The 19,145-nt window shown below is 33.0% G+C and overlaps 2 protein-coding genes across 20 annotated transcripts in view; both read right to left on the bottom strand.

Annotated features, from left to right (window-relative positions):
• LOC106874089 (calcium/calmodulin-dependent protein kinase type II delta chain) overlaps positions 1-19,145 on the bottom strand; it is a 343,297-nt gene that overhangs the window by 105,941 nt on the left and 218,211 nt on the right. The window lies entirely within an intron of this gene.
• Positions 4,219-6,883, bottom strand: LOC128247824 (trithorax group protein osa-like). Its single transcript, XM_052967920.1, has one exon. It carries the CDS (start codon positions 6,339-6,341, stop codon positions 5,400-5,402), a length of 942 nt encoding a protein of 313 aa, XP_052823880.1. The 5' UTR covers positions 6,342-6,883; the 3' UTR covers positions 4,219-5,399.

Consider the following 19,145-nt stretch of genomic DNA (forward strand, 5'->3'; position numbering starts at 1 on the left):
AGAGAGAGAGAGAGAGAGAGAGAGAGAGAGAGAGAGAGAGAGAGAGAGAGAGAGAGAGAGAGAAAATAGCAAAAGTACACATGCACACTAATATGTACATTTGCATTACAAATCTTCTAGATGTTTTAATCAATAACTGCTGTGGTTGTAACTACACTTCCTGGTAATAAAAGGTAACTCTAGCATAGAATAGATAAAATAATAATGATAATAATGGCTTCTAGGGCTACTTTAACATATAATAATTATGATATTAATCATAATAGAAAAATAATAAATAAACCGTCCAGCACACATTCAGAGTTCATGCATTACTGCTTTGTGGATTTAAACTGCAGGACAGATCTGACTATCAGTGAGCATGCTGTGAAGACTGATCCACTGCCCTCCTTTGGTAAGGAAGAATGAATAGTAGACTTGCATTACCTGATAACTATGATCAAGGATGTTGTGTGTGTGTAGCGGGGTACAATTTAAACATTTATAGGCAAGGCTTTTACCTTGGTTCAAACTCACATCAAGTCATTCAAGTTCTGCTTCAGAAGGAAAGTGAGAGTAGAGTGGGAGGTGTTTCCTTCCAGTATATCTTATGAAAGGTGCATGTAAATGCCTAAATTTGGTGTCCTCTAACAATGCAGCAAGAACTGGGAGAAGGGACTTGCCTTTGGTAATCCAGGGTTATGTGTTGGGTGTCCTATGAGGTTGCCCCTCATATTTTGGGATCCTTCTTTTATTATATTGTTATTTCAATTTACTCTTACTTTTTATTTTTGTAGTCTCTTTATTATTGTGTCTTTACTATTATCGTTGATTCCAGTTTTTTACTTGATGCAAGTTGCTCACTGTTTTTTATTTGTTGTTTTACTTTTGTATGTCATCTTTAAATAGAAATCATTTTGGGATAATAGAAGAAATCATTGTTTTTCTAGAATCCATTGCTCATACACACAAATCCTCCAAGTGATATATATATACATAAACAGGAATATATATATATTCCTGTATTATAGGTAAATATGATAGAAGCAGTGCATGTGTGTCTGAACTGTAAATTCAGTGGATGTTTCATAATCATTAGTCAGTTAATGACTATAATTTATCTGACTACCTGAAAAGAAGAGTAGTATCTTTTCCTTTGTGTTTCCTTTTGCTTGTTGTGTCATCCCCCCACTTTAAATGAGTTTTGCTTCTCCCATCCAGAATCATTTTAACAAAAATTTAAAACAAGAGAATGTATAATTGTGATATTAAAGAGATTAAAAATTTATTTGTGCAATTAAAAAAAATAAAGAAATCATTACAAAAAAATAAAACAACAGTAATAATAATGAAATAAATTGTTTCTAACATAGGCACAAGGCTAGAAATTTGGAAGGGCTAGTCAATAAAACTGACCCCAGTACAGACTGGTACTTTATTTTATCAACCTCCAGAGGGATGAAAGGCAAGGTTGACCTCAGTGGAATTTGAACTCTGAATGTAGAGCCATTTTATCCAATGCTCTACTGATTCTACCAAAGGAGTACAAACAATTGTAGAAAATGAAAAGAAGAATATAAATCCATATAAAAACTATGTTTACAGATTAATTTACCTTTTTGTACAAATGGGTTTGTTTCAGGAAGCAAATAGTAATTATACACACCTTGTTATAGTTTGTGAGGTAAAAATTGTAATCTTCCAGTTTACATATTATTTAAAGAGGATTTAATACCTGTGTGTGTGAGTGTATATATACATACATATTTTACATATATAGTAATTTCTTTTGTGTTATTTATATATATATATATATATATATATATATATATATATATTATATCAGGTTCACTTCCCATTCCTTTTCATATCTAATTAAAATTTTAATTAATTAAAATTTATTGCTTATCTCCTCTGGCATTTTATGACCGAAATTAGCCATTTGGAAAATGATCATTCTCATGGCTGAGGTTGTAATTTTGATTAATTAAAATTTCTTGGCTTACTATATCAAGGATGTCCACTTTACTCACAAATTTTCATGCAGCAAACACCCTTGAATATTTTTTTCACAGTCATTCTCTTACATATATATATATATATATATATATTATACACACACATGCAAGTATGTATGAATGTCTTTGTGTGTATCAAAATGCTAATTTAGTATAATATACAATGAGTACACAAGTATGTGAGAAAGAGAACAATTTAAGGAGGAGTCAAGCAGGATTTTATGCAAAATCTCTTAGTTATACTCACTATGATAAATCCATTTGCAAGCCCAGTCATGACATTACAGGGATAGGAACTGGAGCTGTGATAATCATAGTTTCCCATGGTTTACCATGAGTTTTCCACCGCTACCAACAATATCCACCATAGATGTGAGTGTGTATATATCATCAACATTTTCAAACTGACATAGATCTGATGGGTTGTCATGATCCATGTCAGTTCTAATTTGGAGGTACTACACTTCTAGATGGGTTACAGGACCACACCTTGCTTATTCAGTTCCTGTGGCTGGATACCCTTTCCAACACCAATCACTTTCCAGAATGCACTGTATGCTTTTTATCATGGTACCAGCACTAGGGTGGTTGTCAGCTCTTCAGAAAGTTCAAAGAGCTCTCCCCACTCTACATTATCTCTGTTCATTTGTCAAGCATTTTACAGAGTGTACTGGATATATTTTATCATGGCATCAGCACTAAAGAGGTTCCTTTGTCTCTTGCAAGACAAGTTATCTCTGTTTGCTCAGAGCAAACATGACCAAGAGTGTAAATAGAAATAAGAGGATAAGAATGAGTGATGAAAGGAGACGGAGTGGTAAGAACAAGAAGGTGATTGAGTAATGGAAAACAGTGATAGGTAGCTCCATGTTAAGAAGAGACAATGTGATAAACAGAGGGAGATTGATGCATGTCAACAAAGATTGATAGGGGATGATGTAGAATAAAGGAGAATGAAGGATTGAAGGATAGCAATAAAGATGGGTAATCATAAATGAGAGAGCAACTGATGGGTAGCAGCAAAGATCAGCAATGGCAAGAGAAAATTATGATAATCCACAGAGGAGTAGAAAGTATTGAACACATTTCCGAGGCTTTCCTTTGTTACACGGACACCATAATAAAAGAGAGGGACAAAGTGATGGAGAAAGAGAGGTATAATGATAAACAGTAATGGTTGGTGGGACTGACCACACACACACACACTCATATGTGATCCAAGTCAATTCATAAATGTCTCACCAATTTGCTTCAGTACATCTTTGTGGATGAGATGCTATCTCCACACTAAATATTTGTAAGGAGAACCACAGTCAAATGCAAAAGATTTCCTTTCTCCATGGCTCATATTAAGGAAACCAAACTGAAAGTTGTTGATGAATGATTTTGAAATGTAAATACATAAATATAAATTTAGGAGCAATAGGAAGAGAATGAATAGTGAAGAATACTCTGGAGATAAACCATGAGATATCAGTTCAATCTCACTTAACTCTGTCATTAATTGTTCTCTTTCTGCAAGTGTAAACGTTTGCAAAAATTTCTATTTTTATATTTGTGTGCGTGTGTGTGTGTGTGTGTGTGTGTGTGTGTGCATATGTATATGTGTGTGTGTGTGTGCGTGGATAGGTTAGATAGATTGATATGCAAGTATATGTATATATGTATGTAAATACACGCACAAACACAAAAATATGATTTATTAGGAGTGGAATTCTTTTTTGCATATGTTTTAGAATGCATAACTGGAGAGTCAATGAACCACTTTAATGTTGAGCTGTTCACAATTTTGACCTGGTGAGAGACATCAGACAATCAGATGAGCTGAACATTAAACTGGTCAATAGACTTTGTCATGTATTTAGCCAAACATGCCATATATTAACATATTTCCACATGCATATGTAAGTGTAGTATAGGATGTAGTGGTTAAATTCAAACTTCTAAACAGTCTCCCATAAATCTTGGGTAATTAAGCTTGTACCATATTCTGCTTAAAAGCAAATAAGCCCAACATAAAAAAAATAAAGAAAAACACTGCAACTATAATTAATAGAAAAGACCTTCAATCACAAAGAACTTATAAATGGTTACACAAGGTTAATAACTAGGTTTTTGTTAGGAAAAAGAATATAAAAGGTTGGATAAAAGAGTGCAACGAAAGGGGCTCATCCTGAATTTTTATGACAACTTTGCCTCCATAGTTACACAAGACTATAAATCAGTTTGTTGATTTTATTCCTCAGGTAATACATTCATTGTTAACTAGAAGAATGACAACAGTAACATAAATTAACTCAAGTATGGATACAAGCTTGTTATATTAGTCATTATTTTAGTGTATTCAAGTGGGTGTGTGATTTTTATTTTTAAATGGTTGTCTTTGAAAATGGATATATAGTTGTTGAACGAATTCTAATTCTACATAAGTATTGATCTTGTTACTATGGAGACATATCAGAGTACTGTATGAAGTTGTATGTAAGGCATATTTGAGACCTGCAACAACAGTACAGAAAAACTGACAGGGAGTTCTTAATATGTCTCTTTTTAGACATCAAAATAGATGCCCAGATGAACATCCAAAATTAATAATAATAATAATAATAATAAGAGAACAATAATAATGATGATGTTTATCAGAGACTGAAATAAGACTGCATACCATCCAAAGTTTAAGTGACAGAGTTGAGTTATGGTTAATATGATTATAATTTTTTGGACTATTAACCTCACCTTTAGAGATGGAACATATTTTAACTACACTATGTTTCCATTTAAAAAAAAATATTTTTTCTCTCTTTGAGAACTGAAACAATGATACTGAATCAGCTCATGGGTAAAGTTTAAAAATATGTTATGATGATATAGATAGAAGAGAATTCTAAGATATCAGGAATTTTGTGAACTTTACTGAACAGAGGTCAGTTAACACAGACAGTCATTAGTTCTTTTCGATTCTGGTATATTTCTCAGCTCCTTGGTAGCTTCTTTGATTCTATAGTAGATAATCCTAATAATAATTTCTAATTTTGCCACAATAGCGGAAATACTGGAGGATAGTGTGTTTGATTCAATCAACCCTCATTGCATAGAGTTGATTAAATCAAAAGGCAAAACTGAATACTACACAGATATTTTGTTTGATATGCTACTGGTTCTGAAATGTTTCACTGAAGCTTTGCTTAGTAAGGATAAGAAAAAATTCAATGTTGAGACTTTGATGCATCTTCTAGCATCATTAGAACACTAACTGAAATAGTTCCAATTGGGAACCAAAACCAGGTCCGCTGTCTCTTTCTATTCATTGAGGATTAACTGTACCATTTGAACATCAGTCAGAAGAAAGAAGCTAGTTGTGAGGATGATGATAGCAAGCGACAAGAAATCAGTGTATCAGAGTTAAAATCTCCGATGTGCTTGAGGTGCTCCATACATAGGTGTTGACAACAGGTTTTCAAAACCAACATTATCTGAGATGTTGTGGAGGCTGTAGTCAGATGCTGACATTTGATTGCAACCCGGTGCTAAATGAGTATTATGCGTTCTGTTTAAAAAGTGGGACTGCGTATGTGCATATCTGGGATCCCTGACATATGACACTGGCACCAAAGGGTCAATATCACACAGTGATGGCATTGAAATACTACCATATATACTTGCTGGCTGTGGCACAGGTACTGAATGAGGAGCACCACACTCAGAGGATCTATTATAAAACTGTTCAAAACGAGTCTTAGGGTTCACAGGTGAAGATTGAGGAGATGGCATGTAGTGTTGTCTTTGATTTTGGCCAGCTGGGAAATACGTCATTTGATCATAGGAATACTGAGGTTGAAGTTCATGTAGATCTTTAAATCCTAGCTTACTATGACTTGGTGTTGATCTTAAGAAAGGTAAGTTGGAAGCATAATTAGTGATTTGGACATCAGAACTTGTTTTGAAGTGATGTGGAGAAAACTGGGCATTTGGTCTAGCTACCATAGTTACTGGTTGCAATTTGGGCAAACCAATGCCTCTGTTATTAAAAGCAGGTACTTCAAAGGGACGGTAAGGTCTGTTCATGCCTGTTTTCTTTGAAGTTTGCTCTGGCTGATATGGAGGGCTAGTATAGAACTTAGGTGATTCCTCAGGTAGATCAATTGGTTTTGCTCTCATTGGAGCTCTACGATGTGGCCTGGAAACCAAACTGGGAGATGGTGTTGAAGCTGTATCCGAGTAATTTAATGGAGGAGCAGAAGGTTGAGGCCGAGCTGGTGCTTGATCTTCTCCATATTTATCCAATGTTCTTTGTTCATTCAAATCTTCCAAACTACTTTCACTAGACTCTATCAACAATGACATAAATAAACAAGATGTAAGAGAAAATAGACTAAAATAGAGATATATGTTCCCACAAGATTGCAAACTGGTAACTAAGAGTAGTGCTGAAGTATACAATGGTTAAGGGTGCTATATGAAGTCTCAGAGCTTCACATATTTTGCATTTTGATAGGGAAAATGGCATGAGGTTTCATAATGATTAGGTTGGCCACTTGAGGACTGTGAATCTAATACACACGGTGAAATGTATCAAAATTAATGTTTTAAGATGCTGTAAAGTATGAGGATAACTAATAAGAGGTATGAACTAATGAGTGAGAGAGACAATAGTAAAGATAAGACTACTGATTAACAGCTAGAATGATCTTAAATCACAATCTGAACATGCTTGTGAAAGAAACTCAGCTTAAAGGTTGATAAACATTGTGTTTATTTTCACACACACTACACTAAACAAACATGGCATAACATAGTACAGAGTGTTCAAAAGAAAATTGGTTACATTACTATACAGTTACCTATTCAACCATAAATCCAAGCACAAGGACATCACACTATATTTATTTACGTGTCTGAGTGTGTGTGCATATATATATATATATTTATATATATATATATATATATATATATATATATATATATATATATATATATATGTATGTGTTTACACACATTGGACACCTGTATTTACATATGTGTGTGTGTGCGTGTGTGTGTGTATAATATTGATTTGTTCATACTCTTACAACATGACCACAGTTGTTTCAGTAAAGGTGTCATCAGAGATGCTTCATGATTGTGAACTCTGTGTGTATTGATAGGGATAGGATAAAGAGATGTCAGATGGGGAGATTTAAGTGCAAAATAGATGGTGGGGAAAAAGAACAAAAAAGAGTACAGGGTGTGGGTGGTCAGAGAAGGGAATGAGAAATAGACAAGGGAAGAAAGAAAGAGGGTGAAAGGGCAAATAAAGGAGACATATTTCTAAAGTTGATGGGTATGTAAAACTAGGGGTAGGATTGGCGGTAAGATTATGATAGAAAGGCAATTCAGTGGGCAGGTTATATATGGATAAGGGATTCATACAAACCTACCAGTGCCAGGGTTCTAAGTTTGAATAAGAATTGTTCCTTCCATTTCTTTGACTGTGTGGCTCCATTATGTGTAGAGATGTCACACACTGATAAGTGGATCATAGATTGGTCTGTTGTACTGAAGTGTGTGGTTATGAGTTGACCTGAGATATGTAGTAGGAAACTGAATGTGCGTGCAAAAGTGAATAGCAAAGCAATAGTTTGATTTGCTTGTGTAAAAAGTACCCTAAAGATTGTAGATGATGCAGTATATCACACTGGCAGATGTGCAGCAGAAGCTTTGTGTGAGGTGGTACTGTGACTTAAGGGCAGTGATGACTGTAGAAATAACAGGTGAATGCATTTAAAAGTGCTTGACTGTGTATGAACTAGTGCCGTGGGACTTATAATTAGCTGAGGTTTTGCCAAAGTTTGAATCTTTCTTAAAGAAGTGGTGTAAGAAAGATAAGAGGAGTGAGAGAGTAGGATTTAAAAGTTAAGTTATGGATGCATGTGTGATCCAATAGAAGAGTGGACAAGTAGAAAGGGGGGGGAAATGGAATCTGGTGTGTAGGTGCACATTGAAAATAGGGGTGGGGTAGAGTAGTTGATGACCTAAGCATGGTAGAGTATAGAGTCCACAACCAATTGAAGGTATTCTTGATGAAAGAAGAAATGTCACATTGACACATTGAGATTCAAAATTTGATATGCATTCATATATATTTTTTCTTTGTTTCTTTTTACATCTGTTTTTCCATGCTAGTATGTGTGAAATGAACATAATATGGAGTTAATGTTTTATAGTCGGATGCTCTTCCTGTTACTAACCCTTAGAGGATTTTCAAGGAAAGAATCTCTTATTTGAAGGTGCAAATGTAAATAAACACAGATAAAGATATGCACACACACACACACATGGTTCACTTCTTTCAGTTTCCTTAATAATACATGTACACACACACACAAATACATACATAAATCAACATATATATGCACGTTGCTCTCACATATAACTATATACATATTACAAAGACATTCGACTTAAATTTAGATCCTCCTACATTGAAATTCATAATACATCAGGCTTCCCCCAATATGGCCAATCTGCTGCAGTTCTTTTTACAGTCTTCTAACTGGTCCTCACACATCTGAAATCCTCCTAGAATGTCCAATACTGGTTGTTTGGGCTCTTTCATTTAACATCTCACAGTGGCCCTGTCAATGCATTCCCTGTCTGCTTACTGGCCGGCAAGCACAAAATACGACTGCAAGGTAAAACCAATGCAGTGACATGATGTTTTGTAAAAGCTGGGACGTACTTTACTGAAGGATTTCCTAATCTATAATGCTAACTGATCAGGTGACTTTGCTGGAATACAGCACTTGCTTAGCCATTCACCAAATTCTCTTCCATTCTAATCTCTACTATCTGTCACTCTCATAAACCTATCAATGCAGCCATCCTTGGTTCTTGATTCTCTCTGCCTATTCTCTTTATCCATCTTCTTGTACATTGAGGGTACACCCTGGCATTTCATCTCCTCCATCCTTTCTCCCTTTCTTGTGATGGGTAGCTACGCAGCTCCTGTATAGTAAGACAGCTGATCCTGTCCTTGAGTTTTACTTCAGCCTCTCAACAATTAACACTGCACCCCAACATTGTTGAGAGTTCTTGTCTTGCAACTTACTTGGTGACCTAACTTGTGATGGTGCCATGAGAAACACATCCAGTACATATTGTAGAATGTTTGGCATTAGAAAGTACATCCAGCCATAGAAATTATGCCAAAGCAGATGCTGGAGTTCAACATAGTCTTCTGACCCATCAGATCCTGTTGAACCATCTAACTAATGCCAGCATGGAGGAACAAGAACATAAAATATTTGTGAGGGTGCATGTGTGTGTGTGTGTGTGTGTGTGTGTGTGTGTGTGTGTGTGTGTGTGTGTGTATGTATGTATGTATAGAAAGATAGGTACATATACATACACAATTATATACATATGTAAATGGCCATTTATAGGTAAATACACATTATATGTATATATATATATATATATATATATATATATATATATACACACACACACACATATATAACTAATATATAAAAATAGTGCTTAAGTGCTATAAAATATATTTACCGAATTTAAGAGCCCACTTATTAATCTATTGTTAAACCCAGTATATTATTACAATGCAATACCCATAAGTGGAATGTATTCACATATATATAAAAATTGGTTAAAATGAATGTCCAGAGCAACAAGTTCACAGATTCTTTTATAATTTCACTCTACAGCTGTTTCAATGATAAAAATATAAAATATCATCGATCATATAATTACTTAATAATCACTTAAGATATAACAAATACATTCTTAGTTCAAAATTGATAAACAAGATATTCCATCAGGAGAGAAAAATGAAATATCTAAAATTAAAATACATATTTCATTGTTAACTCCTGATGAAATGGTTTATACAACACATTTAACTAAATTACATATTTTTATATATTTATTATTGATTCTATATAGTAATGATGTAACTATATGAATGCTTGTGATTTTGCTGCTGAAACAGCTATAGAATTTAGAGTGAAATGATGTATCTGTGAAATCTTTGCCTTTTCACTGTTCTAAACATACATGCATTCTTAATTATCTATCTATCTATCTATCTGTATGTATGTATACATACACACCTGTGAGCATATATATACATACACACACACTTTGGCATCAAGACTTATACCAAACACCAAAAAGGATGTTGCTACACTGTACAAAGATCCTTACCACTCCATCTAGAGCAAGGGCCAAGTACTGCAATAGCTTGGTATTCAAGAGCCAACAACCTGTTTAATATCTGGTCAGAGAACCCAGGGGATCTACAGGGAATGGAGACAGAAGCTTTCAAGAAGCACCTTGACCATCTACACTTGAAGATCCCAAATGAGCCTATATCACAGCAAGAAACTGAAATGTGGGCAGCAATACCAAACTTAGTAATTCATCACAAGCTAACCACATGAGAATAGCTTTTGAAATAATGATGTTAATGGCAGTGCCCTAGCATTGCCACAGCCTTTGGGCTGAAACATATAAAGCAATACACGCACACACAAAATAGACATGCATTTGGTCTTTGTTGATAGGTTCAACTAAGATAGATTTCTTGCAACTTTACTACTCAATATATGAATCAAATGTAGATTTTCAGGTTTTGTATTCAAGATGTTACAGTATGTTCATTTCAACGTTGTGAGTAATGTTATCAAGAATAATATGTGATTCAAGGAACTATTTTTGTATATTTATATTGTACGATAGCAGACCTCCTCAGCCTCAAAGTAAAATACCCACAACCAATACTGCCTCTTAAAAGAGAAGTTTTATTATAATAATGTGCAACTACAAGAATGTTAAATAATATAAGAATAAAGTACATAGAAATTAGATCAATTGTATCAGGTCAAAATGGCTATCTATGCAATGCATTTCAAACATAGCTGAAGGGAAGTAACTACACTCTAATCAATTGAATCTTTAATTACAAATGATGTATATGCATTTTCTATCTTTATGTGGCCTAATAGGTGGATTGAATTAATCGTATATAGGTTTTATTTAGGAGTAATGCCTACCTTATAAGGTATTCTGTTTGCTCAGTTAGATTAATATGATAATAATGACAACATTGATGGTAGCTATGACTATATTTGTAAGGGAAAAGAAAGTTTATGTAGATTTTGCACAATATCTCTGGTTCTATCAGCAGTAATAATGATAATAGTAAATTAATACTTTAAGGAGAGCTGTAATAGAAGAATACAACTGAGATATCAAGCAATCTCTGCACTTGAAAGAAACTAATATAGAATACAACCTCCAGTGGAAAATTCTAGCTGTGGCTACACCAGGAATACAATATATTTCATGTTTAGAAGAAGCATCATATATCCTCTTTGCAAAAGTACGTTTTAATTTTAAAAATCTGAGAAAGTGCCAGCTTGCTAGCATACAATTTACTGAACTTAGCTGAATTATAAATTCTCTCAAAATCCAGGAGGTTAATCTAATCAGCATACCACAGAGCACTGTACTGCATGCAGCATCTTAACATACAGTACATCATTATACAGAATACCATTGTACAACAATAATACTTGATACGAGTGCCAATGAATTTATATTTAATATGAGCATAGATATCTTTTCTGTTGCCATTATTTTATTAGTTTCATTTTTGCAAATCTCAGAGAAACTTAGATGCTAAATGGTTCAGACATTTCAGTTAAGTGGCAGTCAACAAGTTGACAAAGGTCCTTTACTGCTTCCTCTCCTGTGCCTTACATAGACAAGACTTTCCCTAATATCCTTACTGTACCAAGAAGTGCTGTCTTGGCATGACCTGTAACCTTGCAGCAGTTCCGTTTTTATTTGCCTAGTCCTTAAAAATGTCCAATATGCAGCCCAGTGCTCTGATCACCACTGGAATCATTAAAACATTATTATTATTATTAACGTAGCAAAATGGCAGAATCATTAGGGCAATAGAAAAGATTCATTATGGAATTTGTTACCAGCGTCGCCTTACTGGCATTTGTGCCGGTGGCACGTGAAAAAACATTCGAGCGAGGTCGTTGCCAGTGCCGCTGGACTGGCTCTTGTGCAGGTGGCACGTAAAATACACCATTTTGAGCGTGGCTGTAGCCAGTACTGCTTGACTGGCCTTCGTGCCAGTGGCACGTAAAAGCACCCACTACACTCTTGGAGTGGTTGGTGTTGGGAAGGGCATCCAGCTATAGAAACTGCCAAATCAGATTGGAGCCTGGTGTAGCCATCTGGTTCGCCAGTCCTCAGTAAAATCGTCCAACCCATGCTAGCATGGAAGGCTGATATTAAACGATGATGATGATGATGATGAGTGATGATTTTAAAAGCATTGTCCTTCATCACTTTGGGATCAATAAAGTACCAGTCAAATCCTGGGGTCAATGGTATTAACTCATGTTAAAATGCTAGCCTTGTGCTCATATTAGAAATAATAGCTATTATTATTATTAAGGCAGTGAGTTGGCACAGTTGTTAGCATGCCAGCCAAAATGCTTAGCAGTATTTCGCCTGTCACTACATTCTGAGTACAAATGTTGTCAAGGTTGACTTTACCTGTCGTCCTTTTGGGATTGGTAAATTAAATACCAGTGAAACACCGGGGTCGATGTAACTGACTAATCCCCTCCCCCAAAATTTCAGGCCTTGTGCCTATAGTAGAAAGGATTATCTTTATTATTAATAGCTGCATCATTTTACTCTGATGAATAAAGATACTGGCTGTATTGAGACTTTAATTTTCCATGAGGTAGGTCTATATACACCTTATTTGAAGAGCTTGGGCTACATTGCCTTGGTAAACTACTATATTTTTTGCAAGCAGTTGGAAGTGATAAAACAATTACATTCAGATTTATAGGCACTACTGGAATTTTCCCAAGCTTTAATACTATTATTTTTATATACTTTGGTTGAGTTAGGGGAGATGTTATCTTAAGAGTTGTAGAATATGATAGTTAACTATATTTCAGTTAACAAAATCAAAAATATTTCTGTTCAAGTTAACCTGATACAAGTGATCTACTTTATTTTGTTGTTAGATACCTTAATACTTTGGTAGAAGTACATTATTATAATAATACCTTGCTTTAATTCTTTAGCTTTTAAACTGGTCATATCTGTCTTAAATGTTCTACCGGTTTTATGTTCCAACTGGCCAGATCTAGCCTCTCCCACCTACCTTACAATGTCATTCTAAAATCTTGAACCTACAAGGTAATACGTGATTAATTTTTAAAAATGGGAATAAATAAGCATTACATTTGATAAATTAATCTGGATGCTAAAGGGTTAAGAGATAGTTTTGGAAAGGACAGCTTCACTTTTTTGCTTAAAGGTTCAACCATCATATTGAGTAAATATCAGAAAACTACACTAGCACACACACACACAAAAAAAAGCCTATGGGGTTGAAATGCTCATAATGTAATAATACACACACACACACATGCATGTGTGTGTGTATCAATCTCTATACACACACACACACATACAAATGCTTATGAGATGATATGTGGAAAATTTCATTTAATATTTGTATGGTTTTACACAAATGTTCTTTATTTGCATAAACTAGCATGTTGACTGATGTAACAATTTCACTAATTATTGAAATGGTTGTAACTGGTTAATAAATATGATACCGTCATTTGTATTCTTTTGTCTATGTTTACACTCTGTGGGGGATGCACCAATCTCATAATTAGTATATTTCTTTGGATTTCAAATTTGTATGCATCTTTTGGATAAATGAAATACTAAATCTAATTTTCCTTCCTATACATTCTGTTAGATTGGATTTCACATGGAGTGCTAACTGAGATACTCACCTGGATTTCCTAAATCCCTATCCCCTTACTATGTGTATGTGTGTGTGCGTGCGTATGTGTGTGTGTGTGTGTGTATCATTTTTAATCAGCAGAAACTTACAAAAGTGACTCAAGGGCTAAAAGTTTTATGCATGAGACGAAACTTTCGGCTGTCAAGTACCTTTTGAAACTTTCTGATGATTAAAAATAATAAAAATATATATATACTCATGCACATAGTTGTATTTACCCTGTTCAGTCAAACCTACACACACACACACACACACATACATTAACAGATACAAACACATATAATAGTTACAGGTGTGGTTAAGAAGTTCAATTTTCAATCACATGATTTCAGATTCAGCCCAACTGTTCAACACCCCAAGCAGGTGCTTTCTAGCATAACCCTAAGCTGACCAAAGCCTTCTCAATGGATTTGGCAAACAGAAACTGAAAGAAGCGCATCATATGTATGTATTTATGTGTGTGTGTGTGTGTGTGTGTGTGTGTGTGTGTGTGTGTGTGTGTGTGTGTGTGTGTGTGTGTGTGTATGTGTGTGTTTGAACATGTATATGCCGGTGTGTTTGTTTATCTTTGCACTTCCATGGGTGGTAACAGTATTGTCATTTTCCCTGTCAACAGGTTGTACACTGTACCTTTCAAGATGTGTAGAATAAGATATCACATACTTGTGAGACAAGTATGGGCTAACAAATGGAAGAACATCCAGCTACAAAATAATGCCTTAATAATATATTCCTGTAACCCTTAGTAGCATAGAAAAACAAACATAAAAATGAATGAATACACATAAAAATATACACACACATATTATATATATAATTATATATATATATATATATATATATATATATATATATATATATATATATATATAAATATATATATATATATATAGTGAGAGAGCTGTATACATGTGTGCATATATATATATATATCTATATATATATACAAACATCTTTGTTTGCAATGTCCTGTACCCATATATGCACCTATATATACAGGTAGATGTAGGTATGCACATACTTGTATGTATATATGCATATACTCATCCATGCTAGCATGGAAAGCGGACGTTAAACGATATATATATATACATATATATATATATATATATATATATAAACATATATATAAACACATATATACAGACACATCTATATCTTCATCCATACATATGTGTACACATGTATACACACACACACGCACTCTTTGTACTTGATTTATTTAAACAGTTTCAAAAATAAGTGATTGAGGGTTTACCTAATAAAGTTTACAGAACCTTCTGTTATTAAAAAAATACAGTAAATAAATTTTGAGAGGGTGTTTTCTGTTACATAATTTAAGAAGCCAACAAAATGAGACACCTTTTTGCTGAATTGTATATTCTATATGGAATATTAAATAAAGGTAAATTAACTTTTAAGCATGCTCCAAGCAACTATGGTTGACATGTTTATGCTGTACTACCTATGACAAACCATGCTGTCAATGAAATATAAACTGAATTTTCACCTCCCAGAGTGGTATGTATTTGTAAAGTAGTCAGATTTGAGTGTTTACAACTACTGCATAATTAATATCAATAATAATATAGCATTGTTGGTGTAGGCAGTTGTTGTTGTTTAGAAAACTAAAGGTTAAGCAAAGTGAATGACGTTTTAATTTTAAAACATGTTAGGTCACACTCTGGAAATAAGTTATTAAAATGTAAATATTATGAAATTAGGAAAGATTGATTTTAATGAAAACAAATATGGCAGAATTAATTGAAATTTAAATTGTTAAATTAATAATTCATTCTTTTAAATTTAGAAATTATTTTTTCTTATTAATGCATTTGTTAATCAGAGTTACTCTGTATATCAGGTATATTTATTACAAAAAATATATATATAATATTGGTATAAGATAGTTGCAAAGCTGAGAAATCATTTCAAGGTGACGATACTATATAAAGAGCATAGAGTTTGAAAAGATATCTCTAATTACACAACACATATATATATATATATATATATATATATATGTATGTGCACACACAATGAAACCTATCTTAAAACTGATGAAGAGTACAGATTATATTGAGAACAGGGAAATAAATTGCATGAAACTTTAAATAAAAATATCTTTTCAGAGTGACAGCTTATTATCAACAGATTAATTTACAGAGAAGACAAATTATTTTGTAAGAAATTTAAGATATTTAACAATAACATGCTGAACATTATATATATATATATATATGCATATGTTCACAGTAACATGTTTTTGCTTCTTATTGAAATGTTGATATTTAAAGAAATGCAGAATATTTGAAAAGAAATGTATTAGTTTGTAATGTTTCAGTATGTAACATGCCATATAGTAGAATTTTGTGGAAATTAAATAATTGAGATAGGAGAAAACAATTGACAAGTCACTGTACAGAACTGAATTATCTTAACAAGTTATAGAGACATTACATTTAAAATACAATAAAAAAAATAGAAATTAAGAGAGACTCAGGAAACAGTAGTAGTAATAGTAGTAGCAATAGTAGTAGTAATAACATTAAGTGGCAAATATCAGGTAGCTAAAATATTTAAGTAAAACAATCTTAGTTTGAAGAAAATGAAAAGAAAGTCAGATGCTAATAATTAAAGTTCTCAGTGAAATTAAACTTTAAACGCAACCCTTACACACTATACCCACAAAAGGTGGTCAAGGTTAGCTAGGTTACAAAAAACTTAAACGTCACTCACCAAAATAAGAATACTAACAAAAGGAGATGTTATATTTTTAAAATAAATTTTAGTGACATATTTCATAGAATTTAAATAACTGCTAATGTATTCATGTGATTGTTGCAGTATTGGAACAGTATAATATAAGAGTCTGGTTAGGGTTTACTGAAATATCAACAGACATAACTAAATATCTAAGTTCAAAACTATTACCAGTGTAACAAAAGATATGCTAACTGGATGTAATTAGCTGCTCTGTTCTACAATATTTTGTAATGCAAGGTATTTCTTAAATAGCTGTGATGATACAGTTGGATTTAACTGGCTTGCATCCATTTTTTAAAATCTGAGAAGCTTGAGCTATATGGTATATTTTAATTAACATAATTTGATGATTTTGTAAATATTCTGTTAATTCATTTAAAGAATGTCTAAATGACTGAAATGGATTGTAATTAAGATTATAATTCTCTGGAACCTCATCTTTACAATATTTATACCTATATTATGATTTAACCAATATCATCTACAATTGCCATCAAATATCTTATTCCTGGATCTCTAAACTCTATCCAAGACTTGATTTTTGAATCCTCATTTCTTAAATAATGTCCTTACCCACTAAGTACATGCACCAGTGGCCTAGTAGATAAAGATATTATCCCTAGTTTAGAAATAATCTGAAAAATTATCATTTTAATCAATTATAGAATATTTCCATAACCTAATATTTGTTATCCAGCTTAAAGAAACCATAACTTTCCATAAATTTCACATTTATTAAAACCCTTCCCATGACCATATATTTATCATTCAATCTATAATGATTGTAGTTATTTCTATGTAGATAACTACATCCTTAGTTATTCAGAGAAAATAAAACAAATATTCATTTCACCAAAGTTGTCTATAATTCTTAAAAACAAAATTTTGTTCTATTTTGACATCCAGTTTCTTCTCATGTAAAGAGGTTGGATAATTTTGAGAATTCCAATAGCTACACAGACAGTTTCAAGTAACTGTAATTGCTTGTGTTTAATACTAATTCAGCAGATCCAGAAGACCTGCTATAAAAGGTATCCTAGCAGCAACCATCTCATCCTTTATTTAGATATATATGTATCTAGGACTACATAATGCAATGTGTGTTTAAGGAAGATTTGGCTTCTATTTCTAGCAGGTTGAGGAACCATATAGCACCCATGTTGACTTATAAAGTTGCTGTTTTACTGGAATCATTTCTAATGTGAATTATTTCACCACAATAATATAGAAGTCCATTGCCATTTTACAGTCCCCAGGAAAATGATAAAAGTGCAATACAATGCTTATTGGGAATACTTAGTCTGGGCCTGAAATACAAGACATGTAGCAGGGCATCTGAGAAGAGTTACGTGATGTGAGCTGTAATCATATTGGAGCAAAGGTCACAGCCAGAAGAACAGATCTCTTTATAATTCAAAGAACAGAAAGAATATTTCAGTGGAGTAAATAAATTAAATTATCCTTAATCAAATCTTTCTCTGACCTAATTACCTCCTTTTGATTAGCATAGATTAGATGAGTGATAACTCAAAATGCAAACAAGTCTAAATTATTCAAGAGCAAAACAACTATATATGATAAATTAATAGAACTGTCTATTCAATCGCACATTTCCAATATCAAGATGATGATTGACAATAAATATTCAGCATAATTTTAACTAAAATTTTCTTTAAACTTTGCTTAAAACAGTATCAATGTTTACAGGTGTTCTGTGACAAATAAGCTGAAGATAAAATTGTGTGTCTATGTTTGTGAGTGGTTGAAAACATTTCCATCACAATGAAGAGTAAACCAATTATATTTGATGGAGGAACTGTAAAATTGAACAGACAAGTTATTATGAAGAAATTTATGTCAAATTAAGAAAAACTCAAAAGAAAGAAAAACACTAGTTTAAGATACAGAGTCAAATCAATAGCAATCATAACAAAACAGTCTCATGTTGTTAATAAATGTTATTCAGACCTCCACACACATACACACCACCACACACATGGAGTTAAAATGGAAATTAAGTGATCACAATAGCAGTTAAGGTCAGAATTTCTTAACATTATCTGCATTGATATATTGTTAAGAACTACTGTTAACTCTTCCTTGATTATATTTCTACTAAGGGCCGTTTAAAGTGTTTCTATATTATCAAAACTTTATTGATACATATGTTGGAAAGGCAAACTAGCATGTATATCCTATTGATGTTATCTTATATATATTTTCATATATATGATATATATATATATACCAAGGTAAACACATAAATGTGAAACAAGGTGGAAAAAATAGCATTTGAATACTGGAAGTAGAGTAATATGCTTTATTAATAAAGCTGCAAAGACAACACAAAAACTGCTACTCAGAATTTCACATTCTGAACCAACTGTCCAACAAATGGGAACATGAAACTCTGAGTAACAATTTTTATAGTGTATTTGCAGCTTTATTAATAAAGTATGGATATACATACATACATACACACACACACACACACACATATATATATATATATATATATATATATA

The sequence above is a fragment of the Octopus bimaculoides genome, chromosome 5 (assembly GCF_001194135.2).
Source record: "Octopus bimaculoides isolate UCB-OBI-ISO-001 chromosome 5, ASM119413v2, whole genome shotgun sequence".
Taxonomy (NCBI): domain Eukaryota; kingdom Metazoa; phylum Mollusca; class Cephalopoda; order Octopoda; family Octopodidae; genus Octopus; species Octopus bimaculoides.